The following is a 25,457-nucleotide window of genomic DNA, read 5'->3' on the forward strand; positions in this document are numbered from 1 at the left end:
TTAGTTCTTGGTGACACTGATTCCATGTGCCACAGCCCCAGCAAAGCTGGGCAGGATCGAATTGGGAATTTAAATGAGAAAAAGCCAATTAAAAGTGTCCCTAAATCCATAGCCTCAAAAGAGCCAACAAACCAACATTCCAAGGGCTCCCTGTTACAGGAAAAGGGAATGTTTTTGTTTAAGCACACCTGGAGTTCTCCCCCACAGAATTTCAGCTGTCCTGACAACAAAATCAAAGCTTTCTGATTCAGGTTGCAGCACTGGGCACCAATTTTATTTCCCACATTTGAAGACACGTGAAGCAATAAGAGTGAACCCACTGGGAGCATTTCCCATCAGGAAACCTGCAGGACCACCAGGCACCACTGGCTCCAGGCCATGTTTTCCATGCTCAGTGGCCCTTCCCCTGACAGATTTGGCTAAAATGATCCACACAGAACTCGGTGTTGCAGCAGGAGGCTCTGCCAGCCCCCAGGAAGGGCACTGATGGACGAGGATCAAGCAGCAGATCCGTTGGGTCACGGCAACATTTTCAGGCAGCTGGACAGAGTGAGGCCACAGGAAGAGCAGCAAGGGCTGAGCCCAGAACAGGTTTTGGGGATACACACATGGATTTTATAAAGAATTCCACATTTATACAAATCACCACTGGTTATTTACACTGGGAAGGTGAGGCCACCCCTCAGCTCTCTCCAGGCTCCAGGTTTGTCTTCAGCTGTTTCCTCGCCCGGATCTGTTCATCAAATAATTCTCTCTCCCTGAAAAGAGAAATGGGGAAGTTTTTAGACCATCTGGACAAACTAAAGTTTGCAATGTTGGAGTGGCCCATCCAGAATGTTTTCCATGTTTAATTCTTTGTTTCCATCCCCCACAGGGAGGACACTGAGCTCTCCCTGCCCTCACACTCAGCATCTTTCTGTACTAACGGGTAAAAAAACTCCAGAGAATGTTGAAAACAAAAATACCTTTTGCTCACAGGTGGTCCTTTAATGTATTTCTCTTCTGCCTTCTTGTAGTCGATGTCATCCACAGCAGCAATTGCGTAGATAATGGCCTAGAAAAGCATTTAATTCCTTTATAATCATTAAACAAAAAAGAAATCACAGCCAGGGATTTGAAGCTGCCTCAGGTGAGCAAGAAAAGGGTTCCTCAATCACTTAGAAAACCTGGATGAAACTGCTTGTTGTGTATCTGAAATTCTTAAATAAATAATACAAACTGGTATTGTATCATTCCCAGGGGAGTGTTTTTATCCCCATATTAAGATATTCTTCACAACAATTTTGCTTTTACACAAGTTAATTTTCTCCTGGGAAGAACAGAAAAGTATCTAAAACAACTACAAAAACAACCAACCCACCTTCCCCCCCAGCCCAGCCCCCCAAAGGACCAAGAAAACCCTCAGAACTTGCCAAATTAGAGTAAAAACTGCAAGACAAAGCTTTGAAGCATTTCAGAAGTAATTAAAATACACCAAAACCCGAATCATTCTGCCTTTAAAAACAACAAACTACTTAAAGGTTCTCCTTTCTGTGCTTAAAAATCAGCATTTAAGTGACTCAGGCCGTGGGCAGGTGTGAATATTCCTGCTCAGCTCAGCTCTGGGAACTCTCCCCAAGTCACTCCACACAGATCACATCACACCAAAGTAATAAATAATTTAATTTATTTATTATTTTGGTCAGATTTCCCAACTTCATGTTCACTCACCTCAGGCAGCAGCACATCTGAGATGAATTTGATGCCATCCCCCAGGATCTGGTGCAGGTTTGTCGTGTCCATCTCCCTGTAAACCTCCTTCAGATAATCAACCACCAGGTCCAGCTGCTCCTCATCCTCCAGGTAGGTCTCCACACAGGTCATGTACCGGCGGGAATTCAGGAATTTCTCCAGCCAACGGGACTGTTTCCCACTTTTCAAGATGCCCATCAGATGTTCTTCTGCCCCTTTGGTTTTCACGATGAATTCCACGAGTTTTTTGTTCTCCCTGTCCCTGGCTGCTCTGCTCCTGTCTGGAAGGAGTTTCCTCAGGGGTTTCTGGGGGGAACTGTCCGAGGAAGGTTCTCCAAGATCCTCCTCTGCTGTGTTGGGGAAGGTCATTTGCTCTGCACTCTGGTGTCCCTCTTTCCTCACTGGGGAGCCTGAAACAAAGGCCACAAGCACTTCTATTTAAATACACAAAGGGCTCTCACATCCATAATTACATATATAAATAAGAAACTTCATTGATAAGAGAGAAGTTTTGCTTCTTTCCCTACTAAAGAGGTTAAAAAGCCACCACCAAAATCTTCATTTGCCTTAAAAAAGAAAAAAAAAAGAGATTAGGGAGCTGCCTCTGACATGAAATCTACAATGTGAAGGAACCAGTGACAACTCTGACTACTCTGATTCCACAACCTGATTGTCTGGAACCATCCATATTTATTTAACTTAATAAAAAAACTTAATTAAAACCCTAATTGCAATAAATGTGTGTTGTGAATTTAAGGGCAGCCCGATTGTCTGGAGCCATCTATATTTATTTAACTTAATAAAAAACTTATTAAAATCCTAATTGCAATTAAGGTGTGTTGTGAATTTAAGGGCAGCCCCTTTCTGGGTCTGGTGCCAAACTCACTTGTGTGTAAATGTTGGAGTTAAATTTATCAAACTAAGAAAAATTTTAAAAAATGATGAATTCACTTACTGATATCAGCAGCAAAATACTCCAGGAAGGACCCAGTGAAAGAATGACAACCTAAAAACCCAAAACAGGGTTATTTATCTATCAGTTCCATTCAGGAATCAAAGCTGACAGTTTGGGGTTACCTTTTCCTGATGGATATTGGGATGGAATTCTCAGAGAAATTGTGGCTGTCCCATCCCTGGAAGTGTCCAAGGCCAGGCTGGACCAACCTGGGCTATGTGAGGTGTTCCTGCCCATGGCAGGGGTGGCACTGGGTGGGCTTTGAGGTCCTTCCCACCCAATCCAGCCTGGCATTCCATGAATCTGTGATCACCTGAGCCCTCCTTACCCACTCGGATCCGATAGTCCAGGATCAGCTGGATGCACCACTTGATCTCCCGGGGATAGTTCTCTTTGGCTTGTTCCTGCAAAACAAGAGCCAGTTCAGTCCCAAAAAGAGCAGCTTTGCAGTCTCAGACACCAATCAGGTCACAGAAATGGTTAATAATAACAAATCCAAGGTTCCTTGCAGTAAAATCCACTGCTGCCATGGCTGTCCCAGGGATTAGAGCAGCTCTGGGGGTACCAGGCCCCACCACACTCTCCTCCCCTGGATTTCCCACTGGATTTTCCCAACAGCTGCAGTTCCACATTTCTCAGATACTCACAATGAGCTCCTGTTTCTCTTCACAGTCAAAGTGCTTCAGGCTTTTCAGAGACACTGAGAAACTGAAAGAAAACACAGTTAAGAGGTGCACTTCAACTGTCTCATCTCCCTGTTTATTTTCTGCAATTCCACTTCTCCCTGAAAATTTGATTTCCCAGGAGAGCACATTTTACCAGGTTTGTTTTTCAGAGTAAGTTAAAACAAGGGAACCTCTTACCAAGTGAGAAATGCCTGGTTCAGAACAAACACTGCTTGTGTTTCCAGAAGTTTGGGCAGCAAAAGTAAAACACTAGCTGTGTCTCAGGGCCATTTTTCTTTTTAATTCCTCAGCCCTTCCCAGGGACATGGACCTGCCTCAACCTGCAGCCACACCTGCAACCCTCCCCTGACCCAGCCCCTCCTCCCAGATCAGCCTGAAGAACTGTCCTCATCCTGCACCAGGAAATGGGTGTAGGATGTGGAGTAACAGAAACTGAAAGTTCAGGATGAGATAAAACCCACATTTACCCTTTTTTCTTCTCATTTGTGGTCCCATCTATGAAGAGCACACAGGCCCTCCGGTGCTTTCGCTTCACTGTTTTCACCTGGAGAGAAAAAACCCTCGTTTAGCCTCCTAAAATCCCAAACCCTGACAAAGCAGGGATGTTTTTCCATGGATATCTGACACCCCACACCACGGTTTTAGTTTTTTATGTAATTTCCTTTATTACAGCAATATGAAAAATTGAACTGGAAGGAGTAACAGTTACCCCAAGGGAGTATTTTCAGTGCACAAGGACCATCCCCTTTCTTTTGTTAGCTGGGGAAAAAAGTCCTACTCCCTGACACAAGGCTCAGGATAATCCTCTGCTCCAGGACAACCAGGTGTGAATTAACCCCACTTACTTTTTACGTGTTTTTGTCAGATGTAATTTCACTTCTATGAGCTTTGGAAAGTTTCTACTGGAAGATCTTTAACATTTTGAGCTCTACATGAGTCAGGAAGGGTAAAAGTCACTCCAGAACTGGCAAACTGCTCCTTATCAGCAGGATATCAGTAGGCAGGAGCTGCTCTTACCACGGCTGGCCAGTACGGATACCGCCGGAGTTTGCACCACACCAGCATCCCTTCCTTGATGGACTCGGGTTCTGAGGTGGAAGATTAAGGAAATTTTCTTAAAAACAATGAGACAACACAGATCTCACCCTCTCTTATCCACCTCAAGGCTGTTTCTCCAGGAGAAACTCCAGCAGTTTCTCTTCATATCCCCCAAAATGAAGCACGAGGAGGTCTGAACAGAAACTTAGGAATTTCAATCCCAGGCCCTTTCCCAGTTTCACAGGGATTTCCATTTTATTCTGCATCCAGGAAATGTATCTTATTCCAAGCTTGGACACAGTTGGATTCCCTCCTGGGCAGGTTGGGTCTCATCCCCAGGGATGAGCAAACTGGAGCTCCCAACCCCACCCGGGTGAAGAGACTCACCAGGGTGTGGTGATGTCTCACCTCGACAGGACAGAACACTTGGAAGATATTCCTCCTCTTCATCTCCCAGAGGGGAGAGTGGAGGGGAAGTCTCTGAGGAAACTCTCCTTGTAGATGTCCCAGAGGCTTCTGGCCCTGTCAAGAGCAGCAAGAACCAGAGGTGTAAGTGTGGGGAGGGATTAGAACAGGATCAGCTTCAGAGCAGGTGAGACACACCTGAGAGTGACCCCAGAGGGGACACGGGGTCTGTCCCATCTGTGTGACCCCAGAGGGGACACGGGGTCTGTCCCACCTGTGTGAGTGACCCCAGAGCACCACAAGTGACACAAAGGTCTGACATATCTGCACACTCTCAGTTACAGAAAAGCCTGATAATGTGGATAAAAGAGGAAAAGGTGAAGGAATATGGCTGATTTTGGGACCATGCACCAACCTGCTCATTGCTCATTTAAAAACATCATTTAATCTCCACTAATTAGAGCAGCAAGGAAGATAAGTGTGAACTCAAAGGGCAACAACTACTGCAAAATACAGCTTTCCAAAATACAGGGGCTGGGGCCAGTTTATCACTATGAGGGTATAACCAAAACTGTGTGTTCTCCACCCACTGTGTAATTTCTGATGGACTGTCAATAATGGATCTTATTTAGCAGCTGCCCAGAGACACCTCAGAGCTAAAAGCTGGGTGGGTGTTAAAGAAACCTGCAAGGCAGGGGAATGTTTCTTTGTCTTCACACCAATGACTCAGCCCCCAGAGAGGCATCAGCACCTTCACACCCACCCGAGGGGTCACATCATGCAATGGGCCACCAGGGACTGGCACAACAGGCAGTTGCAACGACCTGGACCATCAAAGAACCCAAAAATACCCCCTGACTCACAGAGCCCTGGGGAAGGTACTGGGCATTGCCTCCTGAAGCTGAGCAGACACAATCCTTGGGTTCTGGGACTTCTGGGATCACTGGTGGGATCCAGAGGAGCAGAACCTCAACAGGGCTGTGACATCATCCTCCCCAACAGGTTTCTTTTTCTTTCCTTTGCTCTCAGGGCCCACGTGGTGCTCAGCACAGGGGCCAACAGACACCACACTGTTCCTGCCCAGGGTGCTGGTTATACATCTGCTTTTGTGGGGTTTTATTCTGTATCATTGTATTTACTGTAACCTTTTTACTAAATTGTAACTCTGACTCGTAATCTTTCTTGAGTTGGGTTCATTTCTCCTGCGGGTTTACCTTTAAACCAGCACACCATGGAAACCCCTGAGTAATTCCAGACAACCCAAGTGCCACCTGAGCATCAAAGGGATCAGCAGTTTTGCTTCTCCAGAACAAATTAAATCAACAATTCAAGAACCACATTCCCAAAAGCAAAGCAACATTCCGAGTCAGTGCTTGGCATCCACATGGGATGAACATCTCCCTTCCCCAAGGGTTTTGCCCACCTTCATCTTCCTCAGAGTGAAGCAGCTCCAGCTGCTTGTCTTTATTCCCAGCCAGGCACGAGGGATCCTTGTTTTCCTGCTCTTGAGGCTGAGGGAAGGCACCAGAAGGCCCAGGTGAGGATTCAAAGTGGTTCCTGCATTTCCTGTCTCTGCCTGAGGCCACACCTGCCCCTTCCAGCTGTTTTCCACCCTCTGCCTTTCTCCTTCCATCCAGCTGCTTTGCCAAATTCTCACTCTCACTGCTGATGCTTTTCTCCAATTCATCCGTGGCACTTTCACAAGAGGAATCCAGGAATGCCCTTCCAGGTTGAGTTCTTGTCTTTTGGGCAGGTTCCACCGTGCCAGATTTAGAGGGGACAGGCAGAGACCCCTCCTCAGTGGGCAGCTGTGCTTGATCCCGGGGGGAATCATCCCTATGTGGTCTTTTTCTTCCTTGCTGACTTTTTCCCTCTTTTGGCTTAGGGGACACTTTATTCCCTGCTTTGGGTTGGATCTTTCTCTGTCTTGGTGATGATTTTGGTGCTGGCACTTTGAAGTTGTGACTGTCAGGGGCTGGTGCATCACTCAAGTCCCCAGGACCACATCTGGAAGGGTTTGCTCCACCTCTACGTGCTGCTCTGGCAGGGCTTGTTGCAGCTCCACCTGTTTTGCCACTCTCCTCTGAAGGGACAGAGCCCCCCAGGGTCTGTGTTTTTGTGTCATGTTTCAGGTTACTGTGTCTCCTATTCCTCTTGGCAGCCTCAGACTCCAACCTTTTGGAGCGAGAGCCCAACACAGACCTGTGCTGGGGGGTGGCTGGGACAGATCCCACACTGTTCTCCCGGGATAACTCAGGATTTGGCCCTTCTGCAGGTGGTGCTTGTCTGTCTGAGTCAGTTTGATTGAGGATATCCAGGGCAATTTTAAGGGAACAGCGATACTGAAGTTCCTCCACAGCCTCAATCACATTGTTCTTTTGCTCTGATGAGGAAGAATATTCAATAAATGCAAAGTCTTTATTATTACATAATGTATTATTTCATAATATAAAATTTACTTATAGAGTTTCCTTTGTTTAAGGTGCAATTTTAACATTTAAATCATCTACAATTTTTAAGGCAAAGAATAAAGACAAACAAAGACCAAGCCCCCAGTGACTCATTTCTTCACTATTCCCACCACCAAACTACCCCAGGGAAGAGCCAAATGATTGTCTTTAAACTATTTTTCAATTTTAGGGATGAAAAAGAAACAAAAAAACGCTCATCAAAACTACATGAGTGAAATAAAGAGCTACCATGTCCCAGGCTGAGCTTTTGTGTCTACTTTACACTTGGAATAGGGGCAAAGCAGCACATTTTGGCCCCTGCTCACCCAAACTGGAGGCAATGGCCTTGATTCGCTCCTCTGTCAGTGGCACAGCATTTGCAGAGCTCACAGTGACCCTGAAACACAGCAGAGCTCATGGAACCAGCACACACAACACTCCCAACAGCACAGCTCTGCTCTCACCCACCAATACACCCCAAGTATTTGTCCCCCCAGACCTCTCCTTGTTAAGGTTAAACACCTAAACCTTCTGTAAATACATGATCCTACCCCACAGGAACCTTAAGATAAAGGTGATTCCTTTGTCCAACCCCTTTTTTTTAAAGAATGCAACAGTGTAGCAGGAACAAGGATACTCAACTGCTTCTCCAAGCCAAGGATTTCAGCTTTAAAACCTGTCTTCTTTGGGGTGCCAACACGAGTGTTCCCAGACACTCCAGGGTTGCCCAAAACCTACAGTAAAAATAAAAATCCTCATTTCAAATCCTTGACCAACAGATGTGACATCTAAACATTTTTATGAGAATAGCCTGATAGTCCATGGCAGACAGATCATGGAATGGTTTGGGTTGAAGGGATCTTAAAGACCACCCAGGGCCACCCTCTGCCATGGGCAGGGACACCACCCACTATCCCAGACTGCTCCAGTTTTATCCCATCCCACCCCCTGCCATAGGCAGGGACATCCCCCACTGTCCCAGACTGCTCCAGGTTTATCCCATCCCACCCCCTGCCATGGGCAGGGACACCCCCCACTATCCCAGATTGCTCCAGTTTTATCCCATCCCATCCCACCCCACCCCCTGCCATGGGCAGGGACACCTCCCACTATCCCAGACTGCTCCAGGTTTATCCCATCCCATCCCACCCCACCCCCTGCCATGGGCAGGGACACCTCCCACTATCCCAGACTGCTCCAGGTTTATCCCATCATGGGCAGGGACACCTCCCACTATCCCAGACTGCTCCAGGTTTATCCCATCATGGGCAGGGACACCTCCCACTATCCCAGACTGCTCCAGGTTTATCCCATCATGGGCAGGGACACCTCCCACTATCCCAGACTGCTCCAGGTTTATCCCATCATGGGCAGGGACACCTCCCACTATCCCAGACTGCTCCAGGTTTATCCCATCATGGGCAGGGACACCTCCCACTATCCCAGACTGCTCCAAGACCTGTCCAGCCTGGTCTTGGACACTTCCAAGCACAAGCCTGGGCAAGTAGAGACAAGTTAACTGGGAGCTTTCACTTTTGTCCTGCTCCATTTCCTCCGTTCCAAGTAATATCCTGAAGCATTTCCTCATTCCTCATTACCTTGGCTGGCCACAAACGCCTCTTCCACTTGCAGAGAACAAACTCTTGGTCGGTCATGACTGAGTTTCACGTGGAAAAGGGCAATTCCAGGGTGCTCTGAGGGAAAAAAAGGGATAAAGGAGTCACCCACCCTGGTCAACTTTTGTCTTTATCTTTTTAAAGAAATATAGGATGTAATCAAACACATTATTACAGTTATTATTGTTTTACCTTTGGGATCACTGCACTGATACTACCCCACAGCATTCTCCAAAATTGTATTTTAAATTCCATTTATCTGTGGTTTGCTCAGAAAAGCTGTGGCTGCTCCATCCCTGGAAACATCCAAGGCCAGGTTGGAGCAACCAGATCTCGTGTCCCTGCCCATGGCAGTGGAACTGGGTGGGCTTTATGGTCCCTTCCAACATAAACTATACCAATATTCAATAATTCCATAATTCCAGGGATTTAAGTGGGTCTCATTCAGTGTGCTGGGTGAGGAAAACATTGTCACAAAGTAACCAGTGCTGCCCAGCAACCAAACCCTGAAAACAAGGGAACTACACCCCGAAAACAAGGGAACTACACCCCGAAAACAAGGGAACTACACCCCGAAAACAAGGGAACTACACCCCGAAAACAAGGGAACTACACCCCGAAAACAAGGGAACTACACCCCGAAAGCGGCTTGCTGGACCAATGTTTATATACAATTCGGGCCCAGTTTTTATACACAATTCACAGCGATAACCCAAAGGAAGCGGCCGCGGAGCCTTCCGGAGCGTCAGGAAAGCCGCGTTAAGGACAAGCAAATCCTCCTGTACTTACCAGGCCCGAGTCCGGGGGTCCCGCAGGGTCCGGGCTGGCGGCTCTGCGGTGTTGGGAGGGAGGACGGGCCGTTAACGGAGCCCGGAACGGCGGGGCCGGTGCGGGACCCACCGGCGGCAGCGGCTCCGCCCGCCCGACCCCGCAAACCTCCCGGGAGGGAACCAAAACCCTCCCCCGAACCCCCGTGAGGGGCGGACGGGACCCTCAGACCCGCTCGGTGAGAGGAGGGTCGAATCACCCCCAAAAAAACAGTGAGGAGAAGGACGGGCGCCTTAAATATCTTCAGTGAGGGGAGGGACGAATCACCCGAAAAAACAGTGAGGGGAGGGACGAATTCCCTAGAAAAACGAGGGAAGGGGAGGGACAAATCCCCCCAAAAAACAGTGAGAGGAGGGACGAGTCCCCCCAAAAACGCGGCGAGGGGAAGGACAGGTCTCCCCCACAAGCCCCTCCTTGAGGGATGAGCCCCCCAGATCTCCAGGGAAGGGACAAGAACCCCCCAAATCCGCCGGGGAGAGAAGGGGTCGAGACACCCCAAATCCTCTGGAGAGGGGAGAGTCGAGACCCCCCCAAAACCCGAGGAGGGAAGGGACGGGCCCCCTAAACCCCCCCAGTGAGGGGAGAGTCGAGATGCCCCCAAAATCCCAGTGAGGGGAAGGAGGGGATCCTAAAACCCCCAGTGAGGGGAAGGACAGGAACACCCCCAAACCCCGAAGAGGGGAAGGACGAGCCCCCTAAACCCCCCTGAGTGAGGGGAAGGACGGGCCCCCTAAACCCCCCTGAGTGAGGGGAAGGACGGCCCCCCTAAACCCCCCTGAGTGAGGGGAAGGACGGCCCCCCTAAACCCCCCTCAGTGAGGGGAAGGACGGGCCCCCTAAACCCCCCTCAGTGAGGGGAAGGACGGGCCCCCTAAACCCCCCTCAGTGAGGGGAAGGACGGGCCCCCTAAACCCCCCTCAGTGAGGGGAAGGACGGGCCCCCTAAACCCCCCTCAGTGAGGGGAAGGACGGGCCCCCCTAAACCCCCCTGAGTGAGGGGAAGGACGGGCCCCCTAAACCCCCCTCAGTGAGGGGAAGGACGGGCCCCCTAAACCCCCCTCAGTGAGGGGAAGGACGGGCCCCCTAAACCCCCCTCAGTGAGGGGAAGGACGGGCCCCCTAAACCCCCCTCAGTGAGGGGAAGGACGGGCCCCCTAAACCCCCCTCAGTGAGGGGAAGGACGGGCCCCCTAAACCCCCCTCAGTGAGGGGAAGGACGGGCCCCCTAAACCCCCCTCAGTGAGGGGAAGGACGGGCCCCCTAAACCCCCCTCAGTGAGGGGAAGGACGGGCCCCCTAAACCCCCCTCAGTGAGGGGAAGGACGGGCCCCCTAAACCCCCCTCAGTGAGGGGAAGGACGGGCCCCCTAAACCCCCCTCAGTGAGGGGAAGGACAGGTCCCCTAAACCCCCCTCAGTGAGGGGAGGGACGAACCCCCGCCCCAAACCGCGCTGAGAGGAAGGACGCGCCTCTCACTCCTCCATGAGGGGAATGTCGGGACTCCCTCGCTCTCCCTGCTGAGAGAAGGGCCGGGACCCCCAAATGCCGCCACCCCGGAGCGCGGAGGAGCCCCAGGACCCGCCGTCCCCTCAGACCCCGCCATGAGAGGAGGGGAAGGGAAGGGGACTCATTACCGTGCGCGCTCCCGACTCCACCGCCCTCCATATGAGGACTGCGCATGCACCGCCCGCCCGGCCCCGCCGTGGCCAATCAGCGAGCGCCGCCTGTCGCGCCGGCCCCGCCCCTCTCCCCCCCCCCGCAAAACACGAGCGTCGCAGCCAATCAGAGTGGACCATCCCTCCTCCCCTCGCCTTCCATTGGAGGGTTCGCTGCACGCCCCGCCCACTCCGGGGGAAGGGCGCGCGGCGGCGCGGCACCAGGAGGGTGACGTCATCGCTACGGGTGACGTCATCGCAAGGGTGACGTCATGGAGTCGTGGAAGGGTTTGGGCTGGAAGGGACTTTGGGGCCGGTCCGGTTCCACCCGAGCTGTGGCTGCGCCATCCCCGGGAGTGCCCAAGGCCAGGCTGGAGCAGCCCGGGGTTGGTGTATGGAAATCTCGATGCAAACAGTAAAGCACAATCCTATTCCGGTTACGTCACCCGGGGGCTCAGGTATCCAAAATTCAACAGCTTTATACAGAAAGTTTCAGATATTTTCTGTCATGAGCACTCTTCAAGTTCACTTTGCCCAATCCCACACTGGATTACTTATTCCCTGTATATTCCACCATAAGGCACTTATATAACTTTTATAATTTCAAGCAACTGTGCCCTTCCACTCATTTCCTTTTTTTAAATGCTTTTAAAACTTTGCGCTTCTGCGACGTTATTGTTGTGCTAAAGAGCGCTTGTTACGTGCTAAAAGCGCTTTCCTTATCGACCTTCATTCAAGCAAGTCCCTAATTCCCCCTTTTCTCAATTGCCCATATTCAGGCAAGCTCTAATTCCCTTCTCTTTTAACTACCTGCACTTTGGGCAAGTCCCTGTTTACTGTTGCAAAGTCACACCCAAAATTACTCTGACACTGTTAAAGGTAACAGTATCAGCGTTAAATGTTACGCTCTGTTGTTTTGCCTGTTCCAGGATAGTGGGAGGTGTCCCTGCCCATGGCAGGGGGTGACCCTTAAACTCCCTTCCCACCCAACCCCCTCCCTGTCCATTTGTAGCCGCGTTTTCCGAGGATAACAGTGAAAAAAACGGGAGCCGGCGCTCTGATATTTGACACTTTATTCGCTGTCTCTACTTGGTTATAAACACCTCGATACCAGAACTGTCACCACGACACCGGAGCAGTTACTCAAACACACTCTGCAAACCCAAATGCACCTCCAGGAGCACATTTGTCCTACCTTTAAATAGGGATACCTGTGGAATAATTGTTAAGATAAGCAGCAAACTCCTGGTTTTGCTCACAGTTCCCCCTCCCCAGTGCCTTCCATCACTGTAATTTTTTGTTACCTCATTGAAACCTTAATTCCCACTTTTCTGCAGGATTGGGAATGCTCAGCAATGCCACTCAGCTTTTCCCAGCACCAGTCCCTGCTTCCCAGGCTCTGGGGGTGCTGAGCACTCCAGCCTGGTCCTGCAAGGTGCTTTAATCAGTATTTTATGTCAAAGGATATAAAATAGTCTTTAAAACCTGGGTTAGTAAACAAGAAGGTTCAGGGTGGGGTTCTGGTCCTGCTGGAGCACATGGAGACAACATGGAGCTGGAAGGACACACCGAGGTGGGACAGAAACTGGAGGTGAACACACTGCAAAGTTCAGCCCTCGGTATTAGAAAAAAGAGAGAAGAAACTGCCCTTCCTGCAAAATGCAAAGAAAAAGGGATAATTTCCTGGTGCTGCAGCATCCCACGGGCTCAGCATCCACATCCTCCCCCGTGGCATCCCACGAAGGTACAACTCAGTTTAAAAAGGTGCAGTTCTGATCCAGACTTGTTATTTTTCAAAGTAAACCCCCCCTTTGAACATCCTATTTCTCCTCTGTATTTGGCTTTACAAGCTCCCTGAACATCACTGAGCTTCATGTGCTGGATCAGCCCTTCCATGGAGCCGTTTTGATTTCTGCTTGTGCTGTAAATAAACACAAAGTCCTTGTGCCACATTTTCCTGCTGTGCTCTGATGGCCCAACCCGCTGACCCTGCTCTGTCACCCCTGGGTCCATCCAGCAGCTTCAGCAAAACATCCATTTTGGGGGATATTTTGCCCCTCCTGTACCAGCTGTTCAGTTCTACTCTGCCATCCTGGGGGAATGAACCTCCTGCCCAAACTGATTCTCCTCCAGGTGAGATTTTTACCCTAAACACACAGTTATAAGCTCAGACCATGGGGGTGCAGGTCATGGACTGCCTCGGGAATCAAACCTTGCTGGATCCCCCCAGGTGGGGCTGTGGAGCTGCTGGCTCTCCCTAATTCCCATGTGGAATATGGCTTTTCCTGTCTGGTCACTTGTTCTGTATTAAAATCTGTAAAGGCTTATCCTGTGGCTCAGGAAGTGCTGCCTAAAAAATTTCAAGAAGTTTTTCCCCTGATTTCTTTAAAAAAACCCCCCACCTAAATAGGTATAAACTCGTTGTCCTCCCTCAGGTTAAGTCAGAGAGTCCCACAACCTGCCTGTGGAAAAGGTTGTGTTGTTCTTCCTTAAAATTGTTGAGTAAATCCTGACCTGGAATCCCAAGGAGAGGCCAGACCAGCATTCCCAGTCCATGACAACCCCACCAGCACCACCACGAATCCACAGCAAGACAAGGTGGGAACACACAAAACCAGGTGGAGGAAAAACACAAATTGGAGGTTGGCTGCCAGCTGGGGATGGCACGGGAACCACTGGCACAGGCTTTTCTCCAGAGAGGATCAAAAATCTGGGTTCAAAGGCTCCTAAAACCTCGTCTAACACATCAGGAAACCCACAGAGACGTCACAGCAACGGGCAGCAATAATCCAAAGAAATAAACCTTCCAGGACTATTACAGGAAAGTACAAACCCCTAAAGGCAACTCGCTGCCTCTGGAGGGGAGGGGAGGGAATCCCTTGTTCTCTTGGCTCCTTATTTTTAAGCCCCTCGGGACCTTCCCAAGCCCCAGTGGCCCAAACTGTTCATTCCTGGGAAGACAAGTGACATCCCACCCCCGCCTGGTTCCCTGAGCCGGGTGGGCACAGACACACACGGATGGTGACTCACGGGAACAGGACACGACAGAAGGATGTCCCACCCCCTAGACCGCGGGCTCGGGGCTCTCCCAGCCCGCCCGGCTCCCCCCACAAGGCTCGGTGGGTGTTGGTGGTCGAAGATAAAACCCCGTTAACTCTCGCAGCCGGCGCCGGGCACGGGCACCGGGGGCACGGCGGGCACGGTGGGGTGGTCGCTCTGGAACACGGTGAGGTCCTCGCTGGCCGCAGCTCCGGGGCCGGTGGTTGCTGTGCCCTGGGGTGAGAGGGTGGCCCGGGGACCCCCCTGGCTGCGCCCGCTGCGGGAACAGTCGTGGTGCCCGTGGTTGCCCAGGCGGCTGGAGGCCACTACAGCCTTCATGGCAGCCTGTGTGGCAAAGGCACAAACAGGGGCAAAGGGTCACAGAACTACCGAGCCACAGATTTACAGAACATCCTGAGATGAGCTCAGTTGGTTAAAACTTGGTGGTAATAACGCCAAGGTCGTGGGTTCAATCCCCCTATGTGGGCCATTGACTGAAGAGTCAATGGATCGATGATCCTTGTGGGTCCCTTCCAACTCAAAATAGTCTGTGATTTTGTGATTCTGTGACTCTGGAAGGCACCCACAGGGATCATCAATCCAGCTCCTGGCCCTGCACAGTCACCCCAACAATCCTACCCTGCCCCCCAGAGCATTGGCAGCTCTGGCAGCCTCGGGGAGCCTGTTCAGTGCCCGACCACCCTCTGGGGGAAGAGCCTTTTCCTGAGACCCATCCCAACCTCCCTGACACAGCTCCAGCCTTTCCCTCAGGCACAGTTAGTGGGTGTTAGGGGGTCTTTGGCAGAATCCCCCCCTTCCAAGCCATTCTCAACCCCCCGGAGCAGTGGAAGGGGAGGTGGCAGCTCAGCCCTTCTCCTCTGGCAATGCTTTTTCCTGCAGCAGCTCCATCATCCTTCACCTTCCACACCACCCCCCAGCACTGTCACTTGTCACTGGATGTTTCTCTGCTTGGGGTGAGGGCTCCATAAACGCAGTGACAACAGCCCTGGGTGGTCCTGGCCCTTTAACCGAGGGGACACAAGCCCGAACCACCCCCCGGGGTGACGGGTGCCTCCCTCCCTTACCTTCAGTTTCCTCCTGGCATTAAATTCCTCCAATTTCTTCTGCGTGCTGTCCATGTGAGCAAATTTAGCAGCTTTCCCAGTGACCCAGGGGTGCTCCAGAGCCTGGTAGACCGTCAGCCTCTTCTGCGGGTCCAAAACGATCAATTTTCTGACCTGAAAGCAACAAAAACACCCCGAGTTCTTTTATTTCACCAGCACTGAGTCACAACCTCGATCCCAAGCCCCGGGGTTGCCCCACTCACCAAGTCCTTGGCGTTGAGGGACACCTCGTCCCACCACGGGGACACAAACTCGTAGTCGCAGGTGAGGATGCGGCTGTACATGTACTGGTCCCCCCGGGGGTCGAAGAAGGGCTCGAAGCCACAGAGCCTGTGAGGTGGGGAGAGAGGAGCTGTACCTGTGGGATGGGGCGGGACAAACCCTCCCACCCCGGCTCTGCCCCATGGAGATACTCACAGGATGTAGGTGATGACGCCCACGCTCCACATATCCACTTCAGGGCCGTACGGGCACCCGTGGAGGATTTCAGGGGCTGGAAGCAGAGTTTGGGGTTCAAACTCTGTGTGTGTGTGGAGTTTCCCAGCGTAGTGGGAAGCTCATGGCAGAGGAAACACCTTCTGGGCTTTAGTGGTGTCTCCCAGGTCTGGCACAGCCACCAGCCATCCCTGCACTGAGCTGTGCTCGGCCTCAGGCAGAGAAACCCCCCCATATCCACCTCCCACCCCAGCTATACACAGCCTCAGGCAGGGATAGACCCCCCAAATCCCACTCTGATCCCAGCTATGCACAGCCTCATGCAGGGAAAACCCTTCCTAAATCCCCCTCCCACCCCAACTATGCACAATCACAGGCAGGGAAAGACCCCCCAGTCCCCTCCCCACCCCAGCCCTTCCCCTCACTCACCGCAGTATCCCGGCGTCCCGCAGACCGTTTTCATGGTGTCCTGCTCATCCACGATCTTGGAGAGCCCGAAGTCACCTTGGAGGGACACAGGAGAGCAGCGCTGCCATCAGGGGGAGGCACTGGGAACACCCCTCGTGCCACGGCCCCCCAGTGGGGCCCCAGACCCACCGATTTTGAGGGGCGCGTCGGGGGACAGGTCAGCGTAGAGCAGGTTCTCCGGCTTCAGGTCCCGGTGGACGACCCCATTTTCATGCAAATACTGCACAGAGAGGAAAACTGGGATGAGAGAAGAAAGGAAACAGCCTCGGACAGGATTTGGGAGGTGTCACAAACCCAGGACCAACTCGCTCAATGAGTCCTTTGAGAACAGCCCCCACTGCGGGTCAGAGCCACTGGCATGACCATGGAGGGTCTGAGAAGGACCTTTCCAGTTAGGAGTTCCCATTTTTAAACCCTCCTGTTTCCCTCTCCAGCAGGCCTGGGATGCAGAGCAGTGCTGACCTTCCTCCCTCCTCCCCTTCATCCCCTCTAAAAGTGGATCCACCTTCCAGGGATGCCCTTGGAAGGCCAAGGGTGAGTGAGGAAATGCCTCTTCCCAGAGGTATTTGGGATGGGTGCAGCTCCTGGTGCTGCTCTCCCAGGGGTAGTTGGGATAAGTGCAACTCTGAGCACCACTCCCCATGGATATTTGGGATGGGTGTAGGTCTGGGTGCCTCTCCCCATGGATATTTGGGATGGGTGCAGGTCTGGGTGCTTCTCCTCGAGGATATTTGGGATGGGTACAGGTCTGGGTGCCTCTCCCCATGGATATTTGGGATGGGTGTGGGTCTGGGTGCCTCTCCTTGGGGATATTTGGGATGGGTGCAGGTCTGGACGCCTCTTCCCATGTATATTTGGGATGGGTGCAGGTCTGGGTGCTTCTCCTCGGGGATATTTGGGATGGGTGCAGGTCTGGGTGCCTCTCCCCAGGGATATTTGGGTGCAGGTCCCACAGTGACACCCCAAGCCCCCCATGGGACCCCCTCCCAGGGCTGTCCCCCAGGACATGTTACCGAAACAGCTTCCAGGATCTGCTTGACCACATGAGCCGCATCCCGCTCGCTGTAGAACCCCCTCTCCACGATCCTGTGGGCACACAGGACCATCAGCCCCCTCCATCCTCATCCTCCCCCCACTGTCCAGGTGGGATCCATCTCCCCAGGACATACCTGTCAAAGAGCTCTCCCCCCGTCACCAGCTCCAGGATGAGCGCGATCTCCGAGGGCGTCTCGAAAATCTCCTTCAGCTTGATCTGGAAAGGGTGACAGGAGAGGTGTGGGATGCAGGTGTGGGATGCAGATGTGGGATATACATCCTGGCTGTGCTGGAAGGAGGGTCTGACCACGAGGGGAAAATCAGCTTTTTCAGGGCAACCAGCACATTTCCCTCTTTGCTTCTTGATTTGTTTTAACACCAGTTTTTTTAAGTGTTTGCAGCTTCCCAAAGTGTTTGCAGCAGCCCCGCTCACTTCACATGGATTGAAGGTAAATCTGGCAATGGGAAGAGCTGGTACCTTTATCCTCTTCATGTCTTCAGGCTCATTTGCCAGAGGAGGAAATCCCCAAGAGCGTTTTAATTCTGCGGCTCCATCAGCTGTTCAGGGCCTCGGTGCCTCTGCCCAGCCCTACCTGCATCCCATGGGATGGATTCTGCACATCTCCCTGGGCCAGGATATGGGAGACAGAGCCCTGTGGGGTCTCAGCCACTCTGGGATCAGGACTCTGGGACTGCACTGGCACTTTTGGGAGCATCCCTCTGACTGTTCCAGAGCAGAAGAGGCACCAAGCAGTGTCTGTCTCCTGATTGTTTCCTCAGCTCCCACACGGGCTCAGCACATCTACACGAGCCCTTTGTGCCTCCACAGCCCATCTGGAATTAACAATTCTCTCTCAAAACAACGTCAAAATGCAATTTTTCCTTTCTTTTTTTTTTTTTTTAATGGAAACCCAAGAATTTCATGCTTCTTAAGACTTTTGTGACACCACGAATTTCATGGGGCTTTAATCATTCCCTTCCCAGGCTGGGTGACAAGCTGAGAGCCCCCGCGGGGTGAGAGACACTATGTGGCAGCTTATTGCATTAGAATAATACACGGAGCACTATAATTTTCCTATTAACTTCAAAAGTTTACAATCCTATTATCAGCCGCTGTCGAGGTCGGTGCCGCACGACAGAGAGAGCGGAGACGGCTCCGGCGTCAATAATGGAACAGAGAAGCTCCTCTTCAACAATCACTTGAACTTGGGATGAGCAGAACCCTACGGAAACCTCAGGGATTTATATATTCAAAGTGGCTGGATCCTCCTCCATGGCTCCTTGGAGCTGCTGCCTGGAGAGGGAGGGGAGGAGGAGGGAGGGCAGAAATTGGATTTTCTGTTGTGTTTCTGATAACACATCAGAGAGGAGCCTCTTCCCATCCATGGCTGGTATCACCTGGGCTGCTCTGAGTGGATTATGCCCTTCTTGGGTGTTTTCCCTGCATCTGCTTTCCATGTCTTCATGGAAAGCACCAAATTGCCCCAAAACAGTGTAACACCCCAAGGCAGGCCCACACTGAGCTGGCTGAGGGGCTTAGGAACATCCCAGCCCCAGCACTTTACCCCCGTTATCCCTGGGTTTGGGACATGTTGGATTTCTCTTGGTTTCATTTCTTTTTATCAAGGTTTTTGGGGCTCCTCCAGAGAGTAAAGCTCTGAGGGTGGTTGATGTGGCTGGGCTGGAAGCACCTGTGCCCGAGGTTTGAGGGATGCTGCAGCTGGGCAGGAGCAGCCAGTGGAAGACAATGTCCCAGAGATGTCCCAGAGATGTCCCAGGGATGTCCCAGTGACATTCCCAGAGATGTCCCGGCCACAATCCCAACAGGAGAAGAAGGGCCTGTCCCACCTCAGCCCCACGGTGGCTTTTTGTGTCATTTCCTAAACTCAGGTGCTCTCCAAGGTGCTTTTGCGATTTTCCAGTGGAACTAAGCAGCAGGGAATAAGCCTTTTGGAAGGAGACACGGGGAGGGCACGGAGCCCCCCAACTCCCCCTGCCATTGCAGCGGGGCTGTGCTGACACCGCGGGATTAGCTCCGCTTTGGGCGTTGCGAATCGCTCCAGCCCCGCTCCCGTTCTCCGCCCCCCCGAGCTCCTGTTATTCCCCCGAGCGCTGAGCAAGGACACGGCAGGGGCGGGACACGGCCCCAGCCCCCGCGGCCCCGGCCTCCCCTTTTATCTCCCCTCACAGGATTCATTACAGACGGGCAATTTTCTGTGGGATTCATTTGATCTCCTCTCTGGAAATTGCTTACTGAATGGAAATCTCAGGCCAGGGGAGGGGGAGGATGGAGGGTCCTTAATATCAGAGCTGGAAGCTCAAAGGAGCTGCAAGGACCAGGAATTTCATGTGGCAGCGGGTGGGGAGTCACCTGGACCCGGTGTGGGAGGCAGGGAGGGGACATGGGGTGCAGGGAAGGGACACGGGGTGCAGGGAGGGTTTCCCCTGAAGTGGTGGGTTCATCCTGTGCTGAGATGGGACGATGACAAGGACATCCCAGCTGTTCCCTCAGCACTGGGCTGCCTGTGGGCAGAGTGAAGGGAACCCCCCCCCCCCAGCAGCCCTGGACCTGACCCAGAGGGAGCTGGGAGCTGCCACAGGGGTTGTACTCACGATATTGGGGTGTGAGAGCCGCAGCAGGACCCCGATCTCTGTCCTCACAATCTTTTTGTCAATCTGGAAAGTAGAGCCCACACAAAGCTTGTGTCACCTGTGCTGCCAGGCCTGGGTCTGGCACCCCACCACACAAAGATCCCCTCATTACTCCCAGCAAATTCCCATGTCTGTCCTAGGGCCCATTTCCCCTGCAAAATGCACCCAGTGCCCCCCTCGCTGCACTCCCAGCCCAAATCTCAGTGATTTTTTCCACCTGGGACCTCCAGACCACAGGGGTGATGCCCAGGGAGTGCCCCATGCCTGCCTTGGTGCTGAGGTGCTTTGGCAGCAGAGGAGGGAAACCCTCCCACTGCATTCCCAACCCTGCAGCCCCCTCACCTGCAGTCACCTCTCCCCAAACACTCACCGTCTTCTTCAGGATCTTGGCAGCGTACGGGGCTCCCGTTCCCTTCTCCTGGCAGCTGAACACCACCGAGGTGGCTCCCCTGGCAGGGCATGGATGGCATGAGGCTGGGATAGGGCAGGGGGTCCCACTCTCCTTGTGCCCCCTCACCATCACCTTTGCCAGTGCCAGGTCCTGGGACCTCAGTGTGGGTCCTCCTCTTCATGGATCCCTTTCATCATGGATCCCCCTCCTTGTACATCCCCCTTCTGTACCCCCATCCTTGTGCATTTCCCCACTCCTGCATCCCCCTCCTGTGCCCCCATCCTCATGCATTCCCCCACTCCTGCATCCCCCTCCTGTACCCCTCTCCTGCTTCCCCCACCTACATCTCCTTCCTGCATCCCTCTTCTGCCTCCCCTTCCTCCTGCACCCCCCTCCAGCATCATTCCCAGCTTTTCTGGCCAAAGCCATTGTAATTAAAACCGAGTTCCGCAGGGGGTTTAAATCCTTAAGCGGCTTTCACGACAGGACAGAGCCTCTCACAACCTCTCGGGGACAGCGGGGGCACTGCCAGGGCCCCAGCCCAGCCGTGTCCCCAAGGCCACGGCACGCGGGACAATCGCTGTCACCACACACCTCCCTGCCGGGTCGAACCGCTCCGGGTGACATCGGGGACCATTCCTTTCATACCCCCGCGGTGCCCTCAGCCGATGTCGATTTCAGATCGAGTTAATCACGTTTTCTGAGCGCTGGACGGTGAAATCAGCCCATCGCTCGGGGCCATTCCGGGGCTCATTTGCAATTCCATCTTCCCTGCCTGACTCCTGGAGCACATTAATTCCTGTCCCCGAGTAATCGGCCGCGTTTTATTGCACTTTGGCTTCGCTGCCTTCTGGGACGGAGCTCAGGCTGTGCCAGGAGGTGTCCGGCACCCCCGGCTGCCCCTGCCCTCGGGCTGGCAAGAACAGACACTCAAAAGCACCGACCTCCACAGCAAAACGTCCCCCCAGCCCAAACCCGCCCTCTGGCAGTCAGTGTGACCTCCACTGCAGCCCCCGCGCTACCAGGGGCTCTCCTGAAAGAAGGATTTGCCTTCAAACCCAGAGCGGATTTTGCAACTCATCCGGCTGAATTTGGGAACGGTGTTCCCATGGCAACGGCAGAGCCGGGTACCGGGTTCCACCCGGATGCTGCGAGCCTGGGGGGGAGCAAACCCCAAACCTTGCCCTGTTATAAAACATTTTCATCCCTTCGCCCAATATTTCCCATGAAATTTTAGTTTGCAAACGAGAAGCGATTTGGAAGCAAACTGTTGTCTCTGCTTCAGCTCCGGGAAAATGGGCAAAAGCCGCAATTTGAACCCAAAATTGCATCACTGCTGCTGCGACCACCACAATAATGCACTTCCAGTGGGACAAGCAGTGAGGTTTCCTCCTAGTTTCCCAGCCAGGCTGGATGATGGGACAGGACCTTCCATTCCCTCCTCAACAGCTGAATCCCAGCCTGGACCCATTGCCCTCCCAGTAGATTTTTCCACACGGACAATTCCCAGCCTGATTCCCGCCGTTAACAAGCTCATTTAGGAGCTCTCGGCTCGGCGTTTAGGAGGAGCCGGGGTGGCTCCTGGGCCCGCTGTGCCCGCGGCTGCCCCTCACATTCCCCCAATTACGGCCGCGGTTGGATTCGCGCTGGAATTCGCTACACCCCGTGCCCCGGCCCCGCCGGCCCCGGCAGCCGCCGCTCAAGGCCTCAAATAAATATCCCCAATCAACCTTGGCTGGACAGGAGATAATTGCATTTGCTTTCCAGATGAACTGGAAAATGTAGAACAATGGGATTTGCTGAGAGAGAGCCCGGACCGTCAGCGCAGGAACGTGCAGGGATGACGGCCGGGAGCAGCTCTAGGCTGGGTCCTCCCCGCTGCCACCCCATCCCTCCCCTGCTCCTTCCATCCCTCTCCTGCTCCCTGGGGCTTCCTGGCCACAGCTGGATCCAACCTTGCCAGGAGAGGCACTAAGGGAAAGCTGTGCATGGTGAGTGGGCTTCCAATGTCCCAGATCCCACCTGGATCCGGGCCTGTGGCTGCGAGTGGGTGGTTCCCACCCTGAGGCCAGTGTGGTTTAAAGCTGGGTGCTGAAACTGGGTGAGTGGATGGATGGATGGATGGATGGATGGATGGATGGATGGATGGATGGATGGATGGATGGATGGATGGATTGATTCATTCCAGGGGCTCCAGGCCTGTCCCTACATCCATCTGTGCAGGGCTGTGAACTGTCAAGTCCTGGCCAGACTTGGCCACACCTCAGTGAGAACCCTTAAATTCCTGTTTTTACCAAAACTGCTGTTTATCTGCATCCTCTGCCAATGGAAACCCAGTGGCAGCTGGAACCAGCCCAGTCTGAACCACCAAACCCAGCTGTACAGTCCAGAGCACCTCCAAACTGGACCACCAACCTTCCCAGCTTCCCCGGGGACTCCCAGCACCACTTTGAACCCCCTGTCCTGGAGGGCACTGGGACACCTCACCTGGGATAATGGACAGGTTTTTCCACCCAGGTGGGACAAATCCAGACCTGGGAACCCAGACCCTGTGTCCCTGTGTGGGGCTGGCACTGCCTGTCCTTTGCAGGGGCTGCTGCAGGTGGGACCCTTATTGTCCACCCCCAAAGCCTTGGGGTGCTCAAAGGGGAGATGAATCTCCCCAGGATCCTGCTCCCCACCACGGGGTGGGGATTATCCAGCTCCACATGCACAGGGACCCCAGGCCCATCCTGCAAACCCCCAGTGATGCTCCCAGACCGTGTTTGCAGCATCACAGCACAAACCAAGGACCAGGTTACATGTGAAGGGAGGGTCTGCCACCATCCAACCCCCCTCATCCACCCTTCCATCCTCCCATCCCTTTCTGCATCCCTTTATCCCCCTTCATCCATCCATCCATCCATCCATCCATCCATCCATCCATCCATCCATCCATCCATCCATCATCCATCCCCCTATATCTGTCCCTCCCTTCCTGTATCCCTTCCTGCATCACTCCATTCCTCCATCCCCCTTCATCCATCCCTCCCACATCCGTTCACTCCCCTGCATTCATCCCTCCCTTCCTGCATCCCTTCCTGCATCTTTTCCTGCATCCTTCCATCCCTCCTCCATCCCTGCATCCCTCCATTCCCCATCATCCATCCCCTCTGTATTCTTCCACCCCATTCCACATCCCCCCATCCTCCCCCCATCCCTCCATTTCCCCTGCATCCTTCCATCCCACCCCATCCCACAGTCCTCCATCCTCCCCACATCCTTCCGCCCCTCTATCCACCAGGCCACCCCCTGTCCCGACCGGGACATGCTCCCACTCCAGGGGGTCTCCTGTCCCCACCAGCTCCTCCCTGTTCTCCGCCACCAGCCCGTACCGTCCCAACTCGGGGCCCACGACGTAGAAATCTTCCAGGGCCACCTCCCGGTGGGATCCATCGATCCAGAACTCGCTCCCGCTCTTGGAGGACGGCATGGTGGGCCGGGGGTGACGAGCTCCCGCCAGCTGCTGGGAAGGGGAGACCCCGGCATGGCCACGGCCCCCCCTGCAAGCGCCCAGATGGCCCAGGAAAAACCAGCGCTCGGGATTATCGAGCGCCGTGGAATCACAGCCACAAATCCCCTTCCCACCAGGCACGTACGCTGCCTTTTCCAAGATAATACCCCCCTCATGCTGTATCCTGTGTCCCCCCGCGGTTTTCCCACCACTCTCCTCCCGCTTTCCCACCCCATCCCCACCTTTCTGGGAATGCCCCGGCTTTGCACATATCAGCAGGCCGGAGGCTGCACCCACGGAGCACGTCGGGTGTTCGCACCCCGATTCCTGCAACCACCCCTAAACCCCTCCGGCCCCCCGCCCAGCCCCGCAGCTCCGGTAATTTCGGGGTGGGGTCTGGGCCCGGCACGTACCGTTACCTGCGGCGCTGCTCGTGGCCCCGCCGGCGCTGCCTCATCCCCAGCTCGGGGGGTCCTGAGCCCCTGCCCGCCTTGGGGCTGGTGCTGAGCCCCGGCCGGGGGTCCCCAAGGCCCGTGCGCCCCCTCCGCTGCTCCCCAAAACGGGGGGCTCAGAGCTCAGATCCTTGTCGGGGCTTCACAGGGCGCTAAGCGGCGTTGGGGTGGAGGGATGGGAGGATGCAGGGATAGCGGAATGGGAGGATGGAGGGCTGGAAGGATGGGAGGATGCAGGGATGAGAGGATGGAGGGATGAAGAGATGGAGGGATGGGAAGCCGCCGGGATGCGGGAGCGCGGGGCTGCAGGGACAGAGGAAGACGGGGATGGGGGCCGGGGATGCGGAGCACCGGGACCCTCCCCGGCAGCATCACCCGCGCCCGCCGCGCTCCCGCCTGGCTCGGCCGTGCCACCCCCCGGCCCGGCGCCGCCACTGCATCCCCCCCGCCGCCCCCCGCCCCCCGGGGCTGCGCGACCCGCCCGCTGCTCGCGGGGTCCGGGCGGCTCCGACCCCTCCATTGCCCCCGCAGGGGCACGATCGGGCTCCGCGGCGGGGCCGGGGCGGGGTCACCGCGGCATCACCTCGGGACCACCCGGCACCCCCCGGGTACTGAGCCCCCCAACCCTGCCCCGCACCCCGGGGAGCACCCGCAGCCCAGCACCCACCGGGGACCGGGTCCTGCCCCCCTCCCTGAGCACCCGGAGCCCGGTAACCCCCCGGGACCGGGGGGCGCGTCCTGCCGGGGGGCGCGGGCGCTGCCTGGAGAGGCCGCACGGTGACGCCGTCGCCCACCGGATGAGAACGGGGGGGGGCGGGGGGGGAAATGGGGGTGGGAGTGGACGAGGCGGAGCTGGGATTGGAATTGGGGCGGGATTGGGTTACGCGGATGGAGTGGGAACGGACTGGGAAGGGTGGGAAGGGGACTGGGAATGGTAGAGCTGGGGTGGGATTAGGATTAGGGATGGGGTGAGTTGGGACCAGGAACAGGATATGAATGGACGTGGGATT

At 54.2% G+C, this 25,457-nt stretch overlaps 2 protein-coding genes across 4 annotated transcripts; both read right to left on the minus strand.

Moving 5' to 3' along the window:
• Positions 1–252: 252 nt before the first annotated feature.
• Positions 253–11,400, minus strand: PWWP3A (PWWP domain containing 3A, DNA repair factor). Of its 2 annotated transcripts, XM_071578168.1 has the most exons (15): positions 11,338–11,400; positions 9,671–9,713; positions 8,864–8,959; positions 7,908–7,999; positions 7,592–7,662; positions 6,239–7,198; positions 4,819–4,932; positions 4,390–4,460; positions 3,840–3,916; positions 3,334–3,394; positions 3,015–3,090; positions 2,687–2,737; positions 1,711–2,141; positions 966–1,054; positions 253–758 (listed from the first exon to the last, which is right to left on the minus strand). In XM_071578168.1, exons 3-15 carry the CDS (start codon positions 8,918–8,920, stop codon positions 683–685), a joined length of 2,226 nt encoding a protein of 741 aa, XP_071434269.1. In that variant the 5' UTR covers positions 8,921–8,959; positions 9,671–9,713; positions 11,338–11,400; the 3' UTR covers positions 253–682. The 2 variants fall into 2 exon arrangements, with proteins under 2 accessions (XP_071434269.1, XP_071434271.1); XM_071578170.1 differs by lacking the exon at positions 2,687–2,737.
• Positions 11,401–12,422: 1,022 nt separating this feature from the next.
• On the minus strand, positions 12,423–25,232 carry LOC139683296 (calcium/calmodulin-dependent protein kinase type IV-like). 2 transcript variants are annotated; one of them, XM_071578288.1, is made up of 13 exons: positions 25,115–25,232; positions 24,409–24,750; positions 23,877–24,004; positions 20,482–20,560; positions 20,073–20,135; positions 17,594–17,676; positions 17,438–17,510; positions 16,554–16,644; positions 16,386–16,460; positions 15,939–16,014; positions 15,725–15,851; positions 15,483–15,635; positions 12,423–14,742 (listed from the first exon to the last, which is right to left on the minus strand). In XM_071578288.1, exons 3-13 carry the CDS (start codon positions 23,972–23,974, stop codon positions 14,509–14,511), a joined length of 1,152 nt encoding a protein of 383 aa, XP_071434389.1. In that variant the 5' UTR covers positions 23,975–24,004; positions 24,409–24,750; positions 25,115–25,232; the 3' UTR covers positions 12,423–14,508. The 2 variants fall into 2 exon arrangements, with proteins under 2 accessions (XP_071434389.1, XP_071434390.1); XM_071578289.1 differs by lacking the exons at positions 23,877–24,004; positions 24,409–24,750; positions 25,115–25,232 and adding an exon at positions 20,847–21,875.
• Positions 25,233–25,457: the final 225 nt, after the last annotated feature.

Source organism: Pithys albifrons, chromosome 27, assembly GCF_047495875.1.
Source record: "Pithys albifrons albifrons isolate INPA30051 chromosome 27, PitAlb_v1, whole genome shotgun sequence".
NCBI classification, from domain to species: Eukaryota; Metazoa; Chordata; class Aves; order Passeriformes; family Thamnophilidae; genus Pithys; species Pithys albifrons.

Bases quoted from the DNA above. Each gene is read 5' to 3' on its own strand.
- PWWP3A (XM_071578168.1), bottom strand. From the start codon at position 8,920: ATGACCGACCAAGAGTTTGTTCTCTGCAAGTGGAAGAGGCGTTTGTGG. The intron at 4,461-4,818 runs GTGAGACATCAC...CTTCCACCTCAG, and splicing joins AAGTGTTCTGTCCTGTCGAG to AACCCGAGTCCATCAAGGAA. The intron at 3,395-3,839 runs GTAAATGTGGGT...GTTTTCTTTCAG, and splicing joins ACAAATGAGAAGAAAAAAGG to TTTCTCAGTGTCTCTGAAAA.
- LOC139683296 (XM_071578288.1), bottom strand. From the start codon at position 23,974: ATGCCGTCCTCCAAGAGCGGGAGCGAGTTCTGGATCGATGGATCCCAC. The intron at 20,136-20,481 runs GTGAGTGTTTGG...TCTACTTTCCAG, and splicing joins CCAAGATCCTGAAGAAGACG to ATTGACAAAAAGATTGTGAG. The intron at 17,511-17,593 runs GTATGTCCTGGG...GTGTGCCCACAG, and splicing joins GGGGGAGAGCTCTTTGACAG to GATCGTGGAGAGGGGGTTCT.